At 42.6% G+C, this 18,803-nt stretch overlaps 1 protein-coding gene across 3 annotated transcripts in view; it reads right to left on the bottom strand.

Moving 5' to 3' along the window:
* cep112 (centrosomal protein 112) overlaps window positions 1-18,803 on the bottom strand; it is a 106,905-nt gene that overhangs the window by 26,044 nt on the left and 62,058 nt on the right. For all 3 annotated transcript variants that reach the window (XR_012767908.1, XM_075453384.1, XM_075453385.1), the window contains 2 exons: window positions 14,117-14,179; window positions 7,926-8,075 (listed from right to left, as the gene is read on the bottom strand). Coding sequence is in view for 2 of the 3 variants with exons in the window: in XM_075453384.1 (XP_075309499.1) it covers window positions 7,926-8,075; window positions 14,117-14,179 (213 nt within the window). In the remaining variant the exon portion in view is untranslated. The remainder of the gene's footprint in view (window positions 1-7,925; window positions 8,076-14,116; window positions 14,180-18,803) is intronic.

The raw sequence follows: 18,803 nt of genomic DNA, 5'->3' as shown, positions 1-18,803 counted from the left end.
AGGTTTGCTGTGTCATCCAATACAGATCTATCATGCAAAGAAGAGGCCATGTGTGAAAATGCCGTTGTCTTCTCTGGGCCAAAGCTCATCTAAAATGGACTGAGGCGAAGTGGAAAACTGTTCGATGGTCAGCTTATTTGATAGTTGAAATTCTTTTAGGAGAAGAAGACAAACCGCGTCCTCTGGACTAAAGAGTAGAGCTACAATCCGGCTTGTTATCCGCGCTCAGTTCAAAAGCCTGCACCACTGACAGTATGGTGGTGCATTGATGCCTGCGGAATTGGCAGTCTGCACATCTGGAAAGGCACCACCAATGCTGAGAGCTATATACAGGTTTTAGAGCTGCATATGCTCCTATTCAGCCAACATATACTTCAGGGAAAGGCCTGCAGTTTTAGGCAACACAATGCTAAACAACACACTGCATCTGTTGTAAGAGCATGGCTTCACAGTTTAAGAGTCCTGACCTGCCAAAACACAGCAAGCAAGACACAGGACTGCTGAGCAGCTAGAGTCCTACATCAGACAAAATGGGACAATATTCCTCACAAAGGTCAAGCGGCTGGGTCTCTGCAGTTCTCAGACGTTTACAGACTGCTGTCAAAAGAAGAGGGTAAACATAGATCCGCCCAAGCTTTGTGTGAGAAGGGTTGTTGCCATCAAATTCACAAGGAGCTAATATTTAAAAAAGAGAAATAGTATAATGTCTTACTTTCAGCATCTGAAATGGTTTCTGTTTAATTGTGAATAAAATATTGGTTTAAGAGATTTGAAATTCACTGCATTGTTGTTCTTTTTTTATTAATTTTACACAGCGTGAAAATTTTTTCTTTTTTTCCCCCTAATTGGGGCGGTCAATAGTTACACGACTGGGTGTTGACTTTAGAAAACTACAGACAATCTTGCATCAGGGATCACGCCAGCTGCGATGTAAACAACTTCTTGGATCACACCCTTTGTGGAAGTTTATACACCCAAAAAAACAAAAAAAGATACAGCGAGCAAGTGTTACAAATAAAACATTAAGCGTCCTCAGTCACCAAGGGCTGCAACCACACCCATTTTAGTACATGATCTCAATTTCAATCTTATCTGCATGCCTGTAAAGTTTTGTGACTGCATCTTGCACGGTCGCAGCACTATTGACTTCTGACAAAATCTGACCGCAACAGACATGTAAACACCTGCTAAAGTACTCTAAACTGCCTTTGCTGGAGTTCCGGGTGTAGTGCGAGTCACCAGGAGCACATTTTTCCGTGACACACCGATGCACACAGACAGACAGACACAAGGTGAAAACCCTAATGTGACCGGTAAAAAAAACCTGTTAACTGCACCTTTACATGCAAATGCAAATTGTCAAACTGCTGCTCGTGCACACGAACAAAAAAGAAAGCGATAGAAAGACAGACGGATGACAAACTTCAGTCAAATAAATGTTCAGCTCAAGGTTGACACAACAAACTCATCTGCGTTGAAGGACGCGCACGGGAACAGAGGGGAACAAATGCGCTCTTGCATGCACGCTGCGTTTGAAGCAGCTCTTTGCCTCTGCAGCAGAGTCCTCAGCACACCTGTTCTTGGTCCACTGCTGCCATTCCTTCCTACAGGCAAAGTCATCCTTTCAAGCCCCTCAGAAACTAATGCATATATAACTACACAACTACAGACAAACTGCAGCTGCTACAACTAGCCCCTGTGAATGTGAGCGGGGTCCCTTGTTATTATGCATGCACAAAAAGCCAGCACCTGGATCACATGGAATACTTCAACTGTGAGTTTGACCAAGAATATAGTGGAACAGCATGCTTCATACATTCACTCTCATCCTCAAACACTAGGAGACAATGGTCACTGTTGCATTATGTAACGTGTTTACTGTCAGATCACCCAGAGGACACCACAACAGGACCTTCTTTTTGACTTGTACTAGAAAGCTGCTGCTGGATGGGCCCGGATCAAAGGTCTGTGTGTGTGACAGAGAAGAAAAGGGCACTAACTCAAAGTTATGCTGTGTGAGAGAAAGGTGCAGATAAAGACCTGCTGGGGAGAAAATGGGAGGGATTGCATGTAGGCCCATGTACACTAGGTTATAGGTGTATGCATGCGTGTGCGCGCCTGCTTGAGTGTGCGCATGGCAACATTCGGCAGGCAGAAAGACAGGAAGCGCTGCTGTGGGGAGCAGGAACAGCGGTGCTGATCAAAGCCCAGGCGGGTGACACTATGGGCGGAGTGCCATTGTTTATTCACCAGCCACCTCTCCCTTTTGGCAGGGTGAGGCGAGCATGTGTGCTTGTGAATGTGAGTGCAGAAACAGAGTTTGAGACGGAAAGAGTTGGAAGATACAGAGTTGGAAAGATAGGGTGTGTGAGAGAAGAGACAAGACATGCATGCGTGTGTGTAAGTCAGTGTGTGTATGTGTGTGTTATCCTGGCAGGCTAATCTTAGCTTCAGTACTGTCAAATTTGGCAGCTGAAAATTTCAGCTAAGTGCAAACTCATACATATATGAGTTGAGCACACATATGCAAGCACAGACAAAAACATTTCCATGAAAATAGCCACCCAACCATGTATCACGTACTCAAGTAATCCCAAAAGCCTCATTATTAAACCTCATATTCACCACAAATCCTTCAAATATCTTCAAAGGAATTACAAATGGAGACACCTGACGAGGAAACCGCATGCAAAGAAACATGACATCAGGAAGTTGATTATCTCACAAGCCAAACACAGACAATGTCCCAATGTGCCACAGTGGCCCTTACCGTTTTCTTTACCTGGTGTGAATAGACTGGACAGATAGAAAGAAATGGTCTTTGACGTCAGCTGTGTTCCAACGCATTAAAGAAAGAGCCTTAAAGTGAACCAACACTCATGGTCACCCATCGTGCAGGTTCCTCACATCTGTGGCTCCCATAGAACTCCATTCAAAATGCATCTCCCCTTGTGATACACTAAGTAAAAAGAAATTCACATTATGGTGTCATTGTCCAGATTCACTCCTTCACCACAGTGGATTTTTTTTTTAAATTTTTTATAATCAAATCGATATTCGGCCTCAAAGATACACGTTTTTGGGTTTCAAGCGTCACTCTCCAGCCTCGACGCTCTTGTCCAAATATGGCTTCAAAAAGACGGCGGTTCACAAATCAAGGTGTGGCGTTATGGTGGCAACATTCCACATACTGCACAGCCTGCAGTAGGGATTAAGGTGAGGGATATTTTTGAATTCACTGTTTTTTTCTTACCGTGCAAACTATTGACACTTCCCATTGGCTAAAAGTTGGGGATTTGGTGAATCACTATAGACCTTTTTGACTTGGCACAGAATGAAACGCAGAGGTGCAATGATTGACACGAATGACGGTAAAGTTCCTTTCAGTGCCGCGGTAAAACTTCCCAATGAATAAATATGCACCGCAGCAGGACCTTTCTCCAGGTGGAATGCAGCCATCATTAATACACATTTCAATAAGAACTTATTAATCCAGATAAGGACATAAAATTGTTATAGTATATATTCTAAATATATAATAATGAGGACAAACAATACAAACATCACCATAAAAAGTCCATGTGTTGCAGCAGACATGGAAAAACCCTCCGACTTAGACACTGTGTTGCTAAGAAGATGAGCAGTGTTGTGCTTTATATTTAGCAACTTGTGCAACATTTTTTCCCCCCTGAACAATTACCTCAAGGTTTATATTTATAGCTTTATATTTCAAGGTTGATAGACTCACCAGCGAGTCTGCTTATTAACTTGGACCAGGCAGCTGCCTCATTAATTAAAGCCTCCAACATACATTTTGACATTTAGTCCTTTTTGCTCCTCGGTGGAGCCTGAAACGCAAAGCCCCACGCCACGCACGTACACATAAACACGTGCACAGAAGCGCACACAAAAATGGTTCTCCACCTAAACAATGTAGGTGCCAAAAATGGATAAAGTAGGAGAACGTTTTGAAAAAAAAAACGAGTACCTAACTGTACCGTTGTTCTCCAAAACAGGGCTTTACGAGATACAGAAGGTCTCTGCAGCTAACACCCACATTTAAGAGGTCCAAGTACAGTAGAGCCACAGAGGGAGCTAAATTCAGGGTAGAAACGGCAGAATGGGTCTGGCAAGGAAAAAAAGGGACATCTGATCCGGTGCAGCATGCATTCAGAACAACTGTTTTGGGATTATCCCAATTCAAATGCGCGGCTAACTTTGATGTTATTTTCTTCCCCTCCCATTGTCTGAAGCCCCTCGCTCTCTTCATAATCCGAGCCCTTTGAAGTGAGCAGCATGGAAACAATGTCAGCAGGCGACACACTCCCTTCAATGGTCTACTGACAGCTCTCAGCCATTCCTTTCTTTTCTCCTTCCCCCTTTTTGCATCAATCCCCACACTTCCTCCATCCTTTCATGGCATCTCCCCATCTTCCCTCCCCTTCATTGTTTGTCATGTCACCCTTTCCTCTTCCTCTTCTTTCAAGTTTGCACCAAATCTTTTTTGTCATTTCCTCGTGGTCCAACTTCATTTCCTGTTTGACCAATATCACCCCCCCCACACACACACACACACACACACACCCCACATGTCTGGCCTTTCATAGCAATTCAACCATTAATTGGAGTCTCATTAGCGGGTGTTTAATACAGGAGTGGGGTTGTAATAATGAAGTATATATATTTAATTTCAATATTTGCTCTCAACACAGATTCTGAGACTACGACAGGGGAGGCATCATTTGAGTGTGTTTCAGTGTAAACTGAGATTAGGAGCAAAGAAGCTCCGAGGGTAGGCTAATCTTCCTCGTCCTGATGACAAAGCATAACCTAGTGAGTCAAGGTTTGCTTGGGAATTTCTTTAATCAGTTAAGAAATAATTGTATAAATGGGTGTTTTTGTCCTGTAGCTGAATCAAAGAATAGCCTTTTCTATGCTTGATCTTTCATCTAAAGCGCAAGCAAAGGCTGTGAGGAGGTGAAGAGTTTCAGACAGAGGTCAAAAAGGTTTTTAATTAATTGCTCATTATAGAGTACTGATCAGCCTACTCCCACAAAAAAAAAAAAAACCTTCAAAATGACTTCCCGAGGCTGTGTTCATGATAATGTGAACATACTGTTAGTTAGTGGAAATGTGTTACATTAAGAGTAGGGATGGGAATCGAGAACCGGTTCTTGAAGTGAACATGTTTGGGTAAAAACAAACAAGAAATTTAGGTAAAGGGCAGGGCTGCTCCGAGCTGTTTCATAACAAACTGAACAATTCAGGAGAAAAGTCAAGTTTGGGCAAGGTGGGCCAGGGCTACCAGGGCCTGGAAGGAGAAGATCTCTGAGTGGAGGCTCACAGACCTGCCTCCTTTCTACATGAGGCAGCTGCAACCGCAAACAGACAAAGTTGTGTTTGGAAAGATATCCTGAACCCAGACACAACAAGTCTTTATTTAGTCAGCCACACCCAATCAACTGCCACTGCGACTGTGTTTCAGTCTGGCACGGGCGGAATAAAAGATCCTGTGACTCCAAAAAAAAGAGATCTGCAGAGGTGGCAGAAGCTTGAGAGAAAAATTAATGCAATTATCAAAAAATATTGCATCCTCTGTACCTTTTTAAAGAGAGCAAGAGATGGAGAAGGCGACATATTCTTAGAGGTAAAAAGATAAACTTTAAACTCAGGTTCGTACGTTTAACTGTAAAAGAGAATGACAGCAATGATAGAGAGAGGCTCTAGCTGCTGACAGATTTACAAGGTTCAACCAGAGATGGAGCACACAAGCCACTTAACGACACTATGGAGTTTGCAACTAACCATAAAAATGACAAAGCACATGCATACAAACGGCGACTGCGCTTCAACAAAAGAAAGCAACCCATGTGTGCTCAATAAATGTCAGCCCCTGACAGGACTCTTTTAGAGTTACTGAAATAACCCCCCGTTTGCAAAGTCTGCAGAACCGTCCGTTGAAATCAGACAAGAGGTAAACAAGACTGCCGAGAGCAATACTCAGATTACTGGAAACGAGTCATGTAAACCCAGGGTTTTAAGGGCGCTGGATTAAAAAAAAAAATCCATTTCTTCAGCAGAGTTATGGGATTTAATAGAAAATGTTTACGAAGTAAAAAAAAAAATACAAAATTGTTCAGGCACGTTGATGCAAAAAGCTGTCGATTATCCAATGCACACCAGTTGTGAGATCTGGGTGTGAGTCATGGTTGCCATGGTGAAATGTAGCAAAATTGAATCAGGTTTATACTAAAAATGTAGTCAAATTGCATGAACTGCAGCTCATTAAGGAAAAGTCAGAACTACTATAGACACTGTTTTTCCATCGCGAGCACTGTAAGACTGTCCTGCACATGTTGTTGTGACATTGGTGTTTCTTATGTGAATAAATGCAGGCGTAAGATCAGTTAAAACAAACGGTCACTTCTAGTTTTCCCTGAAACTAGAAGTTTCAAACTCATTTTGTATCGTCTATTATGTTTTTATGGGTCAGTTGGCAATATTAAGGTCATGTGCTGGCTTCAAGCACAAAAAAAATATATCAATCCACTGGCTTAGAGAGTTACATTGTGAGAGAGAAGACAAATGTTTCAACATTTCGATGAAAAAAAAAAAAAAAAAAAAAAAACTCAGCTGGGTTGAAAACAGAACATTTTCTGAAGAATTTCTCATCTTCCCTCAGTTTGTTGAATATCGGTCAGGGCCAAGAACAATAAATACATGGCTGGAAAAATTGCATACACGTCACATCTATAACTAACTATACCATCTATAATCTCTCACTTCATTTCAAGATGATTTGTAAACGATAAAAAGAATAAAAAATTACAACCAACAAAAAAATCGCGTCTTTTCCTCGGTGGTGCAGAGAGATGGACATCTCCGTGGCCGTTCATCACAGTTATTCATTGATATTCATATTCTTTATGGTAAGTACAGACAACACTAAATCACAAATGTTATTAATGTTGGATTTGCCATTTTAGGCAACCTTTTTGTAAGCCAAGTGCTGGTGATGGAAACATGTTAACTGGTTATTGTCGTCATTATAGTTAATGGTTATTGTTCTCAGTGTGGATTTATTATTATTATTTTTTTTAAACACTAGCTCTGAATATTCCTCACTTGAAAGAGGTTTCATTTCCAGTGATAACTGATAGAGCAAAGGTGTGTAGAGTAGAGTCAAGCGTGGGCAGGAGAGATAGGAACAGAGAAAATATGCAATATTCACAGATTTTGCACATATCGAATGAGGCAAAGGAGTTACATGTAATGACTGGATGAAATTTTTTTTTTTTTTTTTAAAGTTTCTTTTTCTTTGCAAAAAAGTCTAAATATGTCATTTTGTTAAACAGAGATGACTTTTTAAGAGGTTTGACGTCTGGAGGGAGAGCTGAAGGCAACTTAACCTTGAAGTGGACCAAACTGAGAAAACCCTGATGATTTGCCATCTTGCGAAAAGTTAGAAAACTTGGTTTATAAAGTTCTTTGTTCACGGAAATCTAAGGTGTTACTTTGATTGATAAATTCAAAGTGGAGGTTGTTTTTTCTGACGTTCTCTATGTATAAAGAGGGCTTGCTCTGTGTGATTATTCCTCAGTAGGCAGGTTAGTCTTTATTTCACATTCCGTGTCGCCTCAGTAATATAGTGCACGGGATGACGCAGAAGTACCACAGTCAGACCGTGCAATGCTAACGGAGATGACAAAAACCCAAATGCTACATCTGAGATTCTACAGTCTCCAGTTCTGGAAATGGTACATTGAAAATACATTGTTCTGATGAGCATAACCTTGGAATTGAAAGATGATGTACTTTTTTCATACAAGTGTATTTTCATATAGAAACTAAAGTAAATAAAGATGCAACTACAGTAAACTACAGTAAATAACAAGTGTGAATAAGCGAGTGCGTCCAATACGGACCTTGTTGGCCTGATCGGCATGCTGGGTAATTGTTAGTCTCTCTTCATCCCAACGAGCGTTGGCCTCCTTCAGCTGCTTCTCCATTGCCTGCTGCAAACGAACAGCCTCCTCCTTGGAGTCACATAGAGATGTCTGGAGCTCTGCAATTAGCTATTGGGGAGAGAAAAAAAGCGAGAGCAATTCAAGAACTTTCCTGAATCCTCCACTATACTGAATACAGGATACTCCAGTATAAACAGGAAGACAGACAGGCACACTGATAAATGATCCTCTTGCCTTAGGAAAAATGATTTTTCCAGTGTATACTTAACCTGATAAATGAGAAAACCTGTTGCCAGAAGCAAAATTCTAAATATGTTCACTGAACAAAATGCTGGTGGTGATGGGTTCGACTTCATTGGTCTCAGAAAAAGACTCAAATGAGACGAGAAACACATTTCACTTTCGAAATGGATCTGGTTGGCAGCGACGGTCACCTTGAAACAACACTGTTCCCAGAGTCTCAAAGAAAGACGCCAAGAAAAAAAAAAAAAGAGAGAAGGAGAAGGAGGAGTAAAACAAAAAAAACTAAAACTAAACTAAATAGAAAAAGGAAAAACAACTTCCTTTTACAAGAGCACAGCGACTTTGTGTTGGTGAACTTGCGGTGCACGCTAAGATGAAAAGGAAGTGTTTTGGCTTTGAAAAACCTCCAGTCAAAATTAACATTCTATTTAAGCCACTGTCAGACAGAGGCTGAGGAAAGATGAGAGTGAGTAAAAGAGAGAGAAGGACGGGAGGGAGGGAGAGAAAAGAGGTGGCGGTAGCGAGGAGGCCAGTGTTGCTTCTAGCTGTAGGCTAGACAGATAATTGTTTACCGTGTTCACACTCTGGAGGACTAGCCCAACTGGAGTCTGCACACTGTGTGGTAGTATTGGAGTTAAAGCGGTGCGGGTCGACCACAGATAGAAACAGACAGCAAGGGTGGGGCGACGGTGAGAAGGAGATTGGCTTTACTTTGCCAGAGAGACAGCCACAAAAACGGGAGATTATTATGGAAATGCCATTTCAGGGCACAGTAATTATCTTGCTTTATGGATTCCATGCATCTGCTGGTATTCAACCTCCAGAGAGTGGTGGCATCCGAAAACCAGTGAACTCAGCTGTCTGTTTAGTTCTTTGTACATACGTGTGTATAGATACACACAGACACACAAAACATACGACAGAGCACCCTTTTCTCTGTCTAACAGTCAGTGGGGCCCTTTTAAGTCGCTAATTGGTCTGGTGAGACTTGTCTATTTTCCCAGCCTGCTCACATCTCTGTTTTGGGGGCTAAAAGCAGGCTTGCCTCCCTGTGAACTTAAGGTAAAAAAGAAAAGAAAAAAATGGAAGAAATGAGCATTTGTGGTGTTTGCGCACCTATCTACAAACTGAGAAGCGAGTAACTAAGGCTATAAAATGATGCCTAGAATAGGGAGAGGGATGCTCTGCTGAGAAAGATATGTAAAAACTTGGTGAGTCAAGCTGCATTAATGTGGCCTAGTTCATCCAATTTTGATTTTAGTGATTCAACCATGAAACATTTATAAAAGACGGATGCAACCACTTTGACGTCATTCACTGGTTTATGGATCACCACTCTGAAGCCTCAACTTTGTCATTTGGCCACTGTAATTTGGAAATTGTGGGGCCAGAGGTGACATACAAGAGATGGATCTGAGTAAGAATCAAAGGATGCTATGCACATCCCATGGGTGGCCGCCACAGAACTTTTCATCTCAATTAAGCATGACGTTAAGCCTTGATATCATTAATGCAAGAGAGCTGTTTTTCAATCTCTATATAGTCGGCATGAATGTAAAAATTAGATATATGAATACCCAAAACAATCTGAAACTAACTTTCTTATTTGTGCTGTAAATTCAGGCATTCTAACATGAAGGACTGAGTAACTTTTGGAGTCAGCCGAAAGTGGCCGTTTGAGCTGCTGAAATATCATTTTGTTGATGGTTGCTGTTTCAATTCAAACAAAGAGGCAAAAACAAGATGGGTCTTTTTTTTTTTGGCCACTTGCGTACAAAAAAAAAAAAGAAATGAATACATAGATAAAAACGTACGGCAAAACTTAACGATTACCATTTATCTGATTAGAATTTAAAGGGGGAGCAAGGTCAGGTTCAGTGTCCCAGACGAGTGAAAGTCTGCCATTCGCTCTTTAGGTTTCCATCTGCAGTTTGCAGTTTGGCGCTTTTCACCTCAAAACAGCTGCCTGAATGGAAATGATAAATTTTTCCATTTTTGTTTTACAAATACAGTATTTTTTTTTAAAAATGCACGAAAAAGAATAAATACTTGTTTAATACAGTACAAGTCTAAGAGGTCACATGTAAACACAGTGAAACTCAAAAACCAGCATAATGATGAAATGAATCCAAAAAGTTTGCATATGAACTTCAACCTCTCAGCGCACTGTGGCCGCCATGAAAAAACTCCCTCCCCCTCCCACCAACTCCCATGGTGGATGGTCGGGGATAAAGTAATGATCTCTCACCACTACCACAACCACCCACCATAACCCGATCATTAAGTACAGAAAGAGAGCGCAGCCGTGCTCAGTTCACAGGTCACCCAGGAGGACCACTCACAGCTAGATGCTTAACACACCCGATTGAATCTAAGAGGCACTAATTAGTTGAGTCCACCAATGTGTGTGTGTGTGTGTGTGTGTGAATTAGAGGCAGAAAAAGGGGAGACAAAAGCAAAGAAATAATGTGTTTGTGCGTGTGCATGAAAGTAAACGTACACCCTTACGTGCTTGCATCTCCAGTCCCCCCCAGGATAATGCGTGACACGGTATGTTTTTAATTGGACTATTAGCCGTGCAGCTGAGCTCAAGAGCGATGCCCCCAGTCAGACACTAAGGGGTTAACCACTGGGGTTAGCCTTTGAGGTTCAAAGACCTCTTGTTTACATCTGACTGACTTGCCCCAGGGGGATGGCAGCACAAACCTTTTGGCTCCACCTTTACCTTTGAAAACATAGCCACTAAAGCCCGTGACAAATACTGGGAATTAATCAAGCATGTCTTAATATGCTTTCACAAAACCAACATCTTCCACACGACAAGAAAAAACAACAACATGCGGAACCAAAGGTGCTATATTCAGCGCACAAAGACTTTCCTTTAAAGTCAGAATGTCGTTTGTCAAACATGCGCCAGCTTTGTGTCCCCAAAACAGAGGATTAATCACTAGTTGCTTGTCTGCAGTGGCGCAGTGCACCACTAAAGCGGGCAAACACGGCTGAACTTTCGCACAGCATCCGACTTCTTTTGAAGTAGAGCATTGTGTAACCTAATAAGCTACCGTTCTCTCACAACATCTGCTTGTCAACCTTGCTTTCAACTCTGAGCCTTTGCCAGCCAACCCAAAATGGGGGGGATTTAAAGACGGGAGGGAAAAAAAGAAAAACAACAAACCCCCCCCTCTTTGAATCTCCTCTTTGGAGATGCAATTATGGCCAAATGATTGTAATATCTTAGCTTGCAACCTAATCGAGAAGAAAACCTTTTTCTGCCGTAGTGTAAACACCACTTAGGGTGTTTAAGATCTTTAAGCTGCTGAGGGAAAGCTGCTTGAACTTCCTAAGACATTTTGCTAAATGGCAGAGGGTGTCAAAGGAGGGCGAGTTTCTGTTTAGAGAGAAGAATTACCTTAGCTTTAAAACAGGCTGCGGTGACATGCAGTAATGTTAAACACATGGCCCCCCTATTGAAAGTGTGACTCGATGAAATCATGAAAGGAAGAGGAGAAACAGGTACGGAGAGGCCGCTGAGACAAAACAGAAGAGGAGAATACCAGTGCAAGTCGACGGAATACAAAGCAACAGTGAATGAGATGTGGACTTTCACTAATCTTTTGATGTCAGCTTATATTTTTTGCTTTCGCCCACTGCAGGGCAGATAAAAGCACTTTATGACTCCTCAGCGCGACAGCAGCCCCGACGATATCTCACAGAGAACCGCAACGCGTCTGCTTTCTCCAACATGGTTTTTATGATCGTGGAGATTGTGGCCAATTTTAAAGACAACTTGGGTAAAGTCGAAGAACTGCTTTATAAATATTTCCTTTTTGGGAACCATTTGGGAAGTCCCCTGTAGACATTACTTAGAAAAGCGCAGGGACTTAAAATAAATACATAAAATAACCTGATAGTCGGATGAAGCGCCTTCTGGCCACAAGAGAACTTCAACTAAATAAATCAACAAAGGGCCACCCTGCAGAGCCAATGAATAGTAGAATAAGAATAGGAGACTCCTCTGCTGACTGACATCACATCTTAAACTCAGTCGTGGCTGCCAGTAGAGGATGCTGATTGGTGCAAATTTGATCTTATTAATCCATCTGCCTCAAAGTTAAATTTCATGCTACAAAATCCTTGATGCGAATGATTTTAATATTTGAACTGAAGAAGGAATATATCTGGATGGAGCACACCTCACTCATATTTCAGCCTGTAGTATTGCGACGTAGATCAAACATTTGGATTCTACAGCGGCATGAAGTGTTGTTTGGCCACTAGGGGGCAGCTGACCAAACTGTAAACCTAAAGCTCATATCAACCTAGCGAAAATGGTGTGTTGCCTTTCGACAGATTAAAGGAGTACTGACAAACAGCACCCCGAACTTATATGGCGTGGGGCTTTTTTCAAAGAGCCAAATTATAATTTCAGCCACTGCAATTCCACCAAGATCTAAGGCACAGTTAAAGGGATAGTTCGCCTCTTTTGACATGAAGCTGTATGACATCCCATATTAGCAATATCATTTATGAACATTGACTTACCCCCTGCTGTGTCCTATGAGCCGAGTTCCAGCTGAGTTTTGGCATTGACGAAGGTAGTCCGGCTAGTTGGCTAGGGTCCCCGAATACATTTGCATCACAAAAAAGTTCTCCAGAAAAAGTCAGACCTCACAATCGCTTGGCGCTATTTCTCTCTACCTTCGTATCACTACGGGCTGTGTAAACTGTGCAGACTGAAGTGCAGACCGAGCAGTAAACACCGTAACAGGTGCAGCTATCGCTAGGTGGCTGAACGCATTGATATGAAGGGAGGCAAAAATAGCGCCAAGCGATTGTGAGGTCTGACTATTTCTGGACGGACGATTTTGTGAAGCAAATGTATTACTCTTTTGAACGCATATTGTTTTGAGAAGCAAAACGCTTTATTTTCAGGACCCTAGCCAACTAGCCGGACTAGCTTTGTCAATGCCAAAACTCAGCTGGAACTCGGCTCACAGGACACAGCAGGGGGTAAGTCAATGTTCATAAATGATATTGCTAATATGGGATGTCATACAGCTTCATGTCAAAAGAGGCGAACTATCCCTTTAAGATGAGGCAAATTAAGTCTGTTGGGTTGTGTTGCTCCTCCCAGACAATTCGCAGCGCAGGTTGACAGCAGCTTACGAAGAGTTGAACCTCAGCCTCGCTCACTCAAAATTCACCCATGTTACACATTTCTATGGGTTGTGAGTGCTTTTATCTGTGCCTTAGAATGCAACCGCCGCCAAGCAATCAATGATGGTCATCAAGCTCACTCAACAATCGCACATCGCAGTGGATGCTGTCAACTCAGCCGATCAAACAACAACACAAACAAACAACTACTGCTGATATACAAGTCGACACATTTTACGAAAGTCAGAAATAAAGTACTGGGACTACTCGACCACTAGTGCTGCGAGCTCCACCCAGAAGGTCATGTATAATCTCAAGGTGCAGTACTTAGTTTAGCCCCTGGTTTAAATGAAGATGTCTGAGGAAAGGACCTCCCCCTTAGAGATGCAGAGAAGAATTATCTGTGAGCCTGAAGCCCGACACACTGCTCTGACTTCACAAAATCTGCCCAGGCTACAAAATAAAGGTGCTCAATCGGTCACCTGTAGACACAAGGAAGAAAATGAATCAGAAAGGTGAGCTCCAGTGCTGCATGTATTTGGAACCGACAAACTTTTGTGCATGTACCCTCTGCTTAAGGGTAAAGGCCACGGTGGCTTGCTGTGAGCCCAGAATTGGATGTGCTGTCATATGCTTCCTCACCTCTCCCGTCAGTGCATTTCGTCTGCTCCGTGTCACAGTCGGGTGGAAAAAGAGAAATATTAAATGAAAGGAAGGGAGGGGAAAGGGCAGAAGAGAGAACTGATTACCTGGGCAGACTTGGCCAGCTTCTGACTGGATTCCCTCTCAATCTGCTTCAATCTGCTGTTGGCCTGCAACAAGTAGGAAGAGGGGGGTGTTAGAGAGAGATACTATGCAGACCGGCGGATAAAGAGACACAAAGAGGCAGAGCAGTGAAATTTGATCTTCCGTCAGGAAGTGTACAGAGGCACATCACCCTCCCAGCTCACCCATTCTCACACACATTTTTGTTGACCTCTGCCTTTTTGGCAGTGTGTCCCTGTGGCGCAGGCCTGTAGCCCCTTGGCGCGACGCCAGCCCCAACGCTCATGTGTGCCAGCAGGTGGTGACGGGCATAGTGCACAGTGGGCACCCAACTCCTTTCATCTCCTGCCAACAATTCATCACTTAACAAGAGGAGGGGTATTAAGGGGTGAATTAAAACATTGCTGCCAATTAGTTATACAGTGAAAAAAAGAGATAATCAAGAGAAGCTGCGAGACTCAACAGGGTGGAGACCGACTGGAGGGAGTAAGGACTGCTGTTGGAAGTTTATTAAGCGCTGCTCGCCCCTTTGTTTTCTGTTGTTTGTCTTTGGGAAGTCAGCCAGTTGGAAGCAAAGACTAACACAAGATCCGTCCCCCTCCAGCTCGTCATGTTAAAAGGCCAGAGTTTCAAAAGAGGCTAGACAGTGGAGTGAGATAAATAGGTATGAAGCGCTTGGATTCCACGGGGATGTCAGCGGCTGCATGTATGCAAGGTGAGTTCTACGCAAGTACTGTAGAGGGAACACACAGACTCAGTTTAGCAGAGGATAGAGATCAACATCTGGGACTTTTCATGGGATGTGGATGAAACTTACATCTCATACTTTGGTCTGAGAGTAGAAGTTGTATCTGTATTTTCATATTATTCAGATTCCCCTATTGTATTGTTACATGTGATGCAAAAGTAAACATTTATTTGAATGTAGCATGCTTTATTCGTCTATCTGACAGCTGCTTGACATTAAAATATACAAACATTATTTTGCACCACTGTGAGCTGGTTACTCTTTTCTTCCATGCTTACCTTTCTTCCCAAAAATTATCTAGAAACGCCGTAAATGCGCACATACACACGCATACGCTTGACACTTGTATCCTGACAGCCTCTGATGGGCAGACAACTCGCGAGCAAACACTTCTTCATTGAACGCACCCTTCACAGCCATCAACACCTGAGCCGTGTTTGGGCTCTGCACCCAATCCAAACACTTCCTGACAAAGCCCCCCCCCACGCCCGTCCGCTCTGAACGGACACACCTGTCACCACGGATACACAGAGCCGTCACCAAGGATATGGGCCTGTCTTCCTGCGCCAGGACCCTGTAAGTGGCGGCCCGCTCCTCCCGAGGGGCCCTACAGCAGCTGATGAGCGCGCGGAGGACAAAGAGGGGTGTAGAAAAGAGGAGAGAAAGAGCTGTGTATGTGAGAGTCCTTCTTCTTTAGAAATGACACGTTATTTTGTCCCCTTTTACTGTAGCAGGAATTTATAAAAAAAAAATAAAAAATACATCCATGGCTTCGAAAAGGTAAACGAAAAATGCAATAGATGCATTCAATGTGAAATCAATTGATTTATTTACTTTGGCTTTTAATCTTTAATTTAATTAACCTAGTTAATCATTTATTATTAATCAGCTATTTCATATATTTATTCTTTTATCCGTAATATCCGTATAACTCTTCTAACTTTTACCTAAACTTATTTATTTATGTACTGGATTGACATTTTTTTTTTTTTTTTAAAGATTTTTTTCATTGGATTCCACGGGGATGCTTCCATGACTCTTTGCATTTTCTCCCCCTATTCATCTCCTCAAGCCCATTCATTTCCACGGTTTCATTTCACATTTTCGTTGTCTTTGTTTTTACGTTCATGGATGCAAGTGAGGAAGCGCTGTCAATTCAAGTGCGAGATGGGCTCAGCTTCTCAACTACTGGTTGATCACCAGGGAAAAAAAAAATCCCATTTCTGAATGAGGCACCAAAACCAGAAGTGTCTAAATGGTACTTTTTGTCAGGTAGCTACGATACAAACAGCTAGGTAATCTTGTATTTAGATTTAGATTATGGCAGTTTCTGTCCTCCATAGTCGAGTCTCCATCCCAGAAGACTAAATTTCTTGGTTATTTCATTCAAGTTCACTGGCTTTGCTGTTTAAATAATAGCAAAAGATGAGATATAAATGGGGCTCGTATCAAAGCTATACATCATCACCCCTACAGGAGTAGGCTGTGAGTTAATGAGATGTGTGCTGTACTGTATATGACTAGCGGTGCACATATGAATGCATTCATAGAGACATATTGCCATGCTGACATGCAAACAGGCTCAGATGTTTCATAAAAACATAAAGAGCTCGCTACTTTTCTATTCCTTTTACCTACATTCACTCAGGGGAATTCAGCAGAAAGCATGATACAACATCATGCATTATACAGCTCAACTATGGAAACGCACGTCTCGGAGAAGATGACGTTATGGATAGTACATGTGATGGGAACAAAAAAGCCTCACTGGACTGTGACAAACACAAAAGGAAAAACGGCGCTAAATTAAAAGCCCGGCTATATGTGCATGTGTATATGAGTGTGTAAAGACTTTCAAAGAGACTACCTGGGCCCTGCCAAAGGCATTTTTCTGCTGGAGGCACTTTGAGGCTGCATCAGGCTCTTCAATCGCCTCTTAATCCTGGCGGTGTGGAGTGCAGCTGCTTTGAAGAGTGTGCGTTTGTGCACGCGTGCAGATACTCTGTGTGTGTGTGTGTGTGTGTGTGTGTGTGTGTGTGTGTGTGTGTTAAAGAGAGTGGAAGCAGATCTGAAAGCGATGCATGCACCACTTACCAGAAATTAATTAATAATCTGATGTGGGAACCTGGCCAAACACACACAGACACTCCGGCACGCTAAAAAAAAAGAAACAAAAAAACCCCGAAACAAAACCTGACAGGAGTGGCAGAGAGCGGAGTGACAACTTTCTCTCACACGCATTAAGACACAGCAAACACAAAAGTCACACTTATTCAAACACAGATAATGGGCAAACAGACAGCGGGACTTTGATCTGCGGCTGTCTGGAAATCAGGTTTGTTCAAGGCGCGCAGTCGGAGAAACGCTGTGGTACCCAGGTAAGAAAATACCTTCCGCATGAAATAATATGCAAACAAATGTTAACGCCTGTGGGTTGAAACGATTTTATTCGTCCCCATGGGTAGAAATGAAAAGAAGTATCTTCAAAATCTTTTGGTCTTGGAAAGGACATTCCTTCCATGTGGTATTTTCTTTCCGATAGGCTTCCAGTCCTCTCATATTGCTGAAAAGCAATTATGGTTTTCTGCGTCGTAACAGAAGCTGAACTTTGGCAAAAGCTCGAAAACTAAACTGCATCTACTGACGCAGGCATGCAGACCACGTGACTGCTGACTGACAGGTGATTAGGATAAAGACAGGGACATTTTCAAGGCGGTGATGTGTTGCAAAACACCCTTTTAATGGCTGCTGTTAGTTCCACCCCGCACACAAGCACTACATTGCACACCAGGGAGCTGATTTATGGGGTTCAGTTCTTGAAAACAAAACAAAACAAAACAGAAAAAGAAAAATCCAGATTTAAAAGAAAAGCTTTTTTTTTTTTTTTTTCACTGCTCCACAAAGCCTTCGGTTCAGTGGCGGGAGTATTTGTAAGCACTGAAAACGATCCTCTGTTCACCACACGCGTCTCTCGTAACAATATGAGCTCAATCTGCTAGCGAGGGAGAGCTGGGAGATGTTATTTGCTCGTTTGTCTGTAATCATTGCTGTCTCGCGCGTATGCAAGAGGGTGCGAGAGAGTTGGTGCTGTAATGACAAGAGGCTTTATTTCCATTTCACAGTTTGCCATCAATGCCTGTCAGAAGTATTTCTCTTCATCCCTGCTGCTCAGTGTCAGTGCTGCATCCCACCAAGTACAGAAATAATGCATCATGGGCACACAGAAGCAGGCATACACGGATAAACATACATCAAATGCGCAGCCACACACAACATACCAAACGTTCAGTCATTATACACAGCCAGTTCTTGATATCAGAAAACCAATTACATCCATTACCATCAGCTTGAAAGGGCTCAACATCTAACCTACATCATAAGGTCAGGACAGAGTTTGCTTCAGGCTTTGAATGCTTACTGGATGAGCTGCTGAATCAGAGATTGTTTTGACTTGTGTGCAGGTGTGCAGACATTACAACCGCAGAAGAAGTGTCTCAGTCATGCTTTTTGTTCTGCTAGGCTGGAAGGGCAACAGTTTTGCTGAAAGATATGTAGCATTTTGATCCAAGTAGTCACTGAAGCTCGACTTAACCGTGGTGAAATTTCATCTTTTATCGAAGCCGACTTCACTGCCTATCCGTTTACATCTCCATCCCTGCTTTGATCAGTAATGCCCCTGATGTTCACATGATTTCGAGATGAATTCGGAACTCAACCCAAAAAACAGCCCAAAATCGTCGTGTCCCAGTTAAAACTCCACTTCAAACCAAAGTGTAATCTATAGCGTGCAACAAGATGGGAGCTGCCTGACGCCGTGTCTTAATGCGATTGAGAAAGTGTGTCACTTCCCTCCCTCCTCTTGGATGACTTCAAAAAATGAGCAAGGGAGCTGTGTGATGTTTTTTTGGGGACGGCAGAGCCTT

Source organism: Odontesthes bonariensis, chromosome 21 (assembly GCF_027942865.1).
Source record: "Odontesthes bonariensis isolate fOdoBon6 chromosome 21, fOdoBon6.hap1, whole genome shotgun sequence".
Lineage (NCBI taxonomy): Eukaryota > Metazoa > Chordata > Actinopteri > Atheriniformes > Atherinopsidae > Odontesthes > Odontesthes bonariensis.
This window is presented reverse-complemented; position numbering and strand designations above follow the sequence as displayed.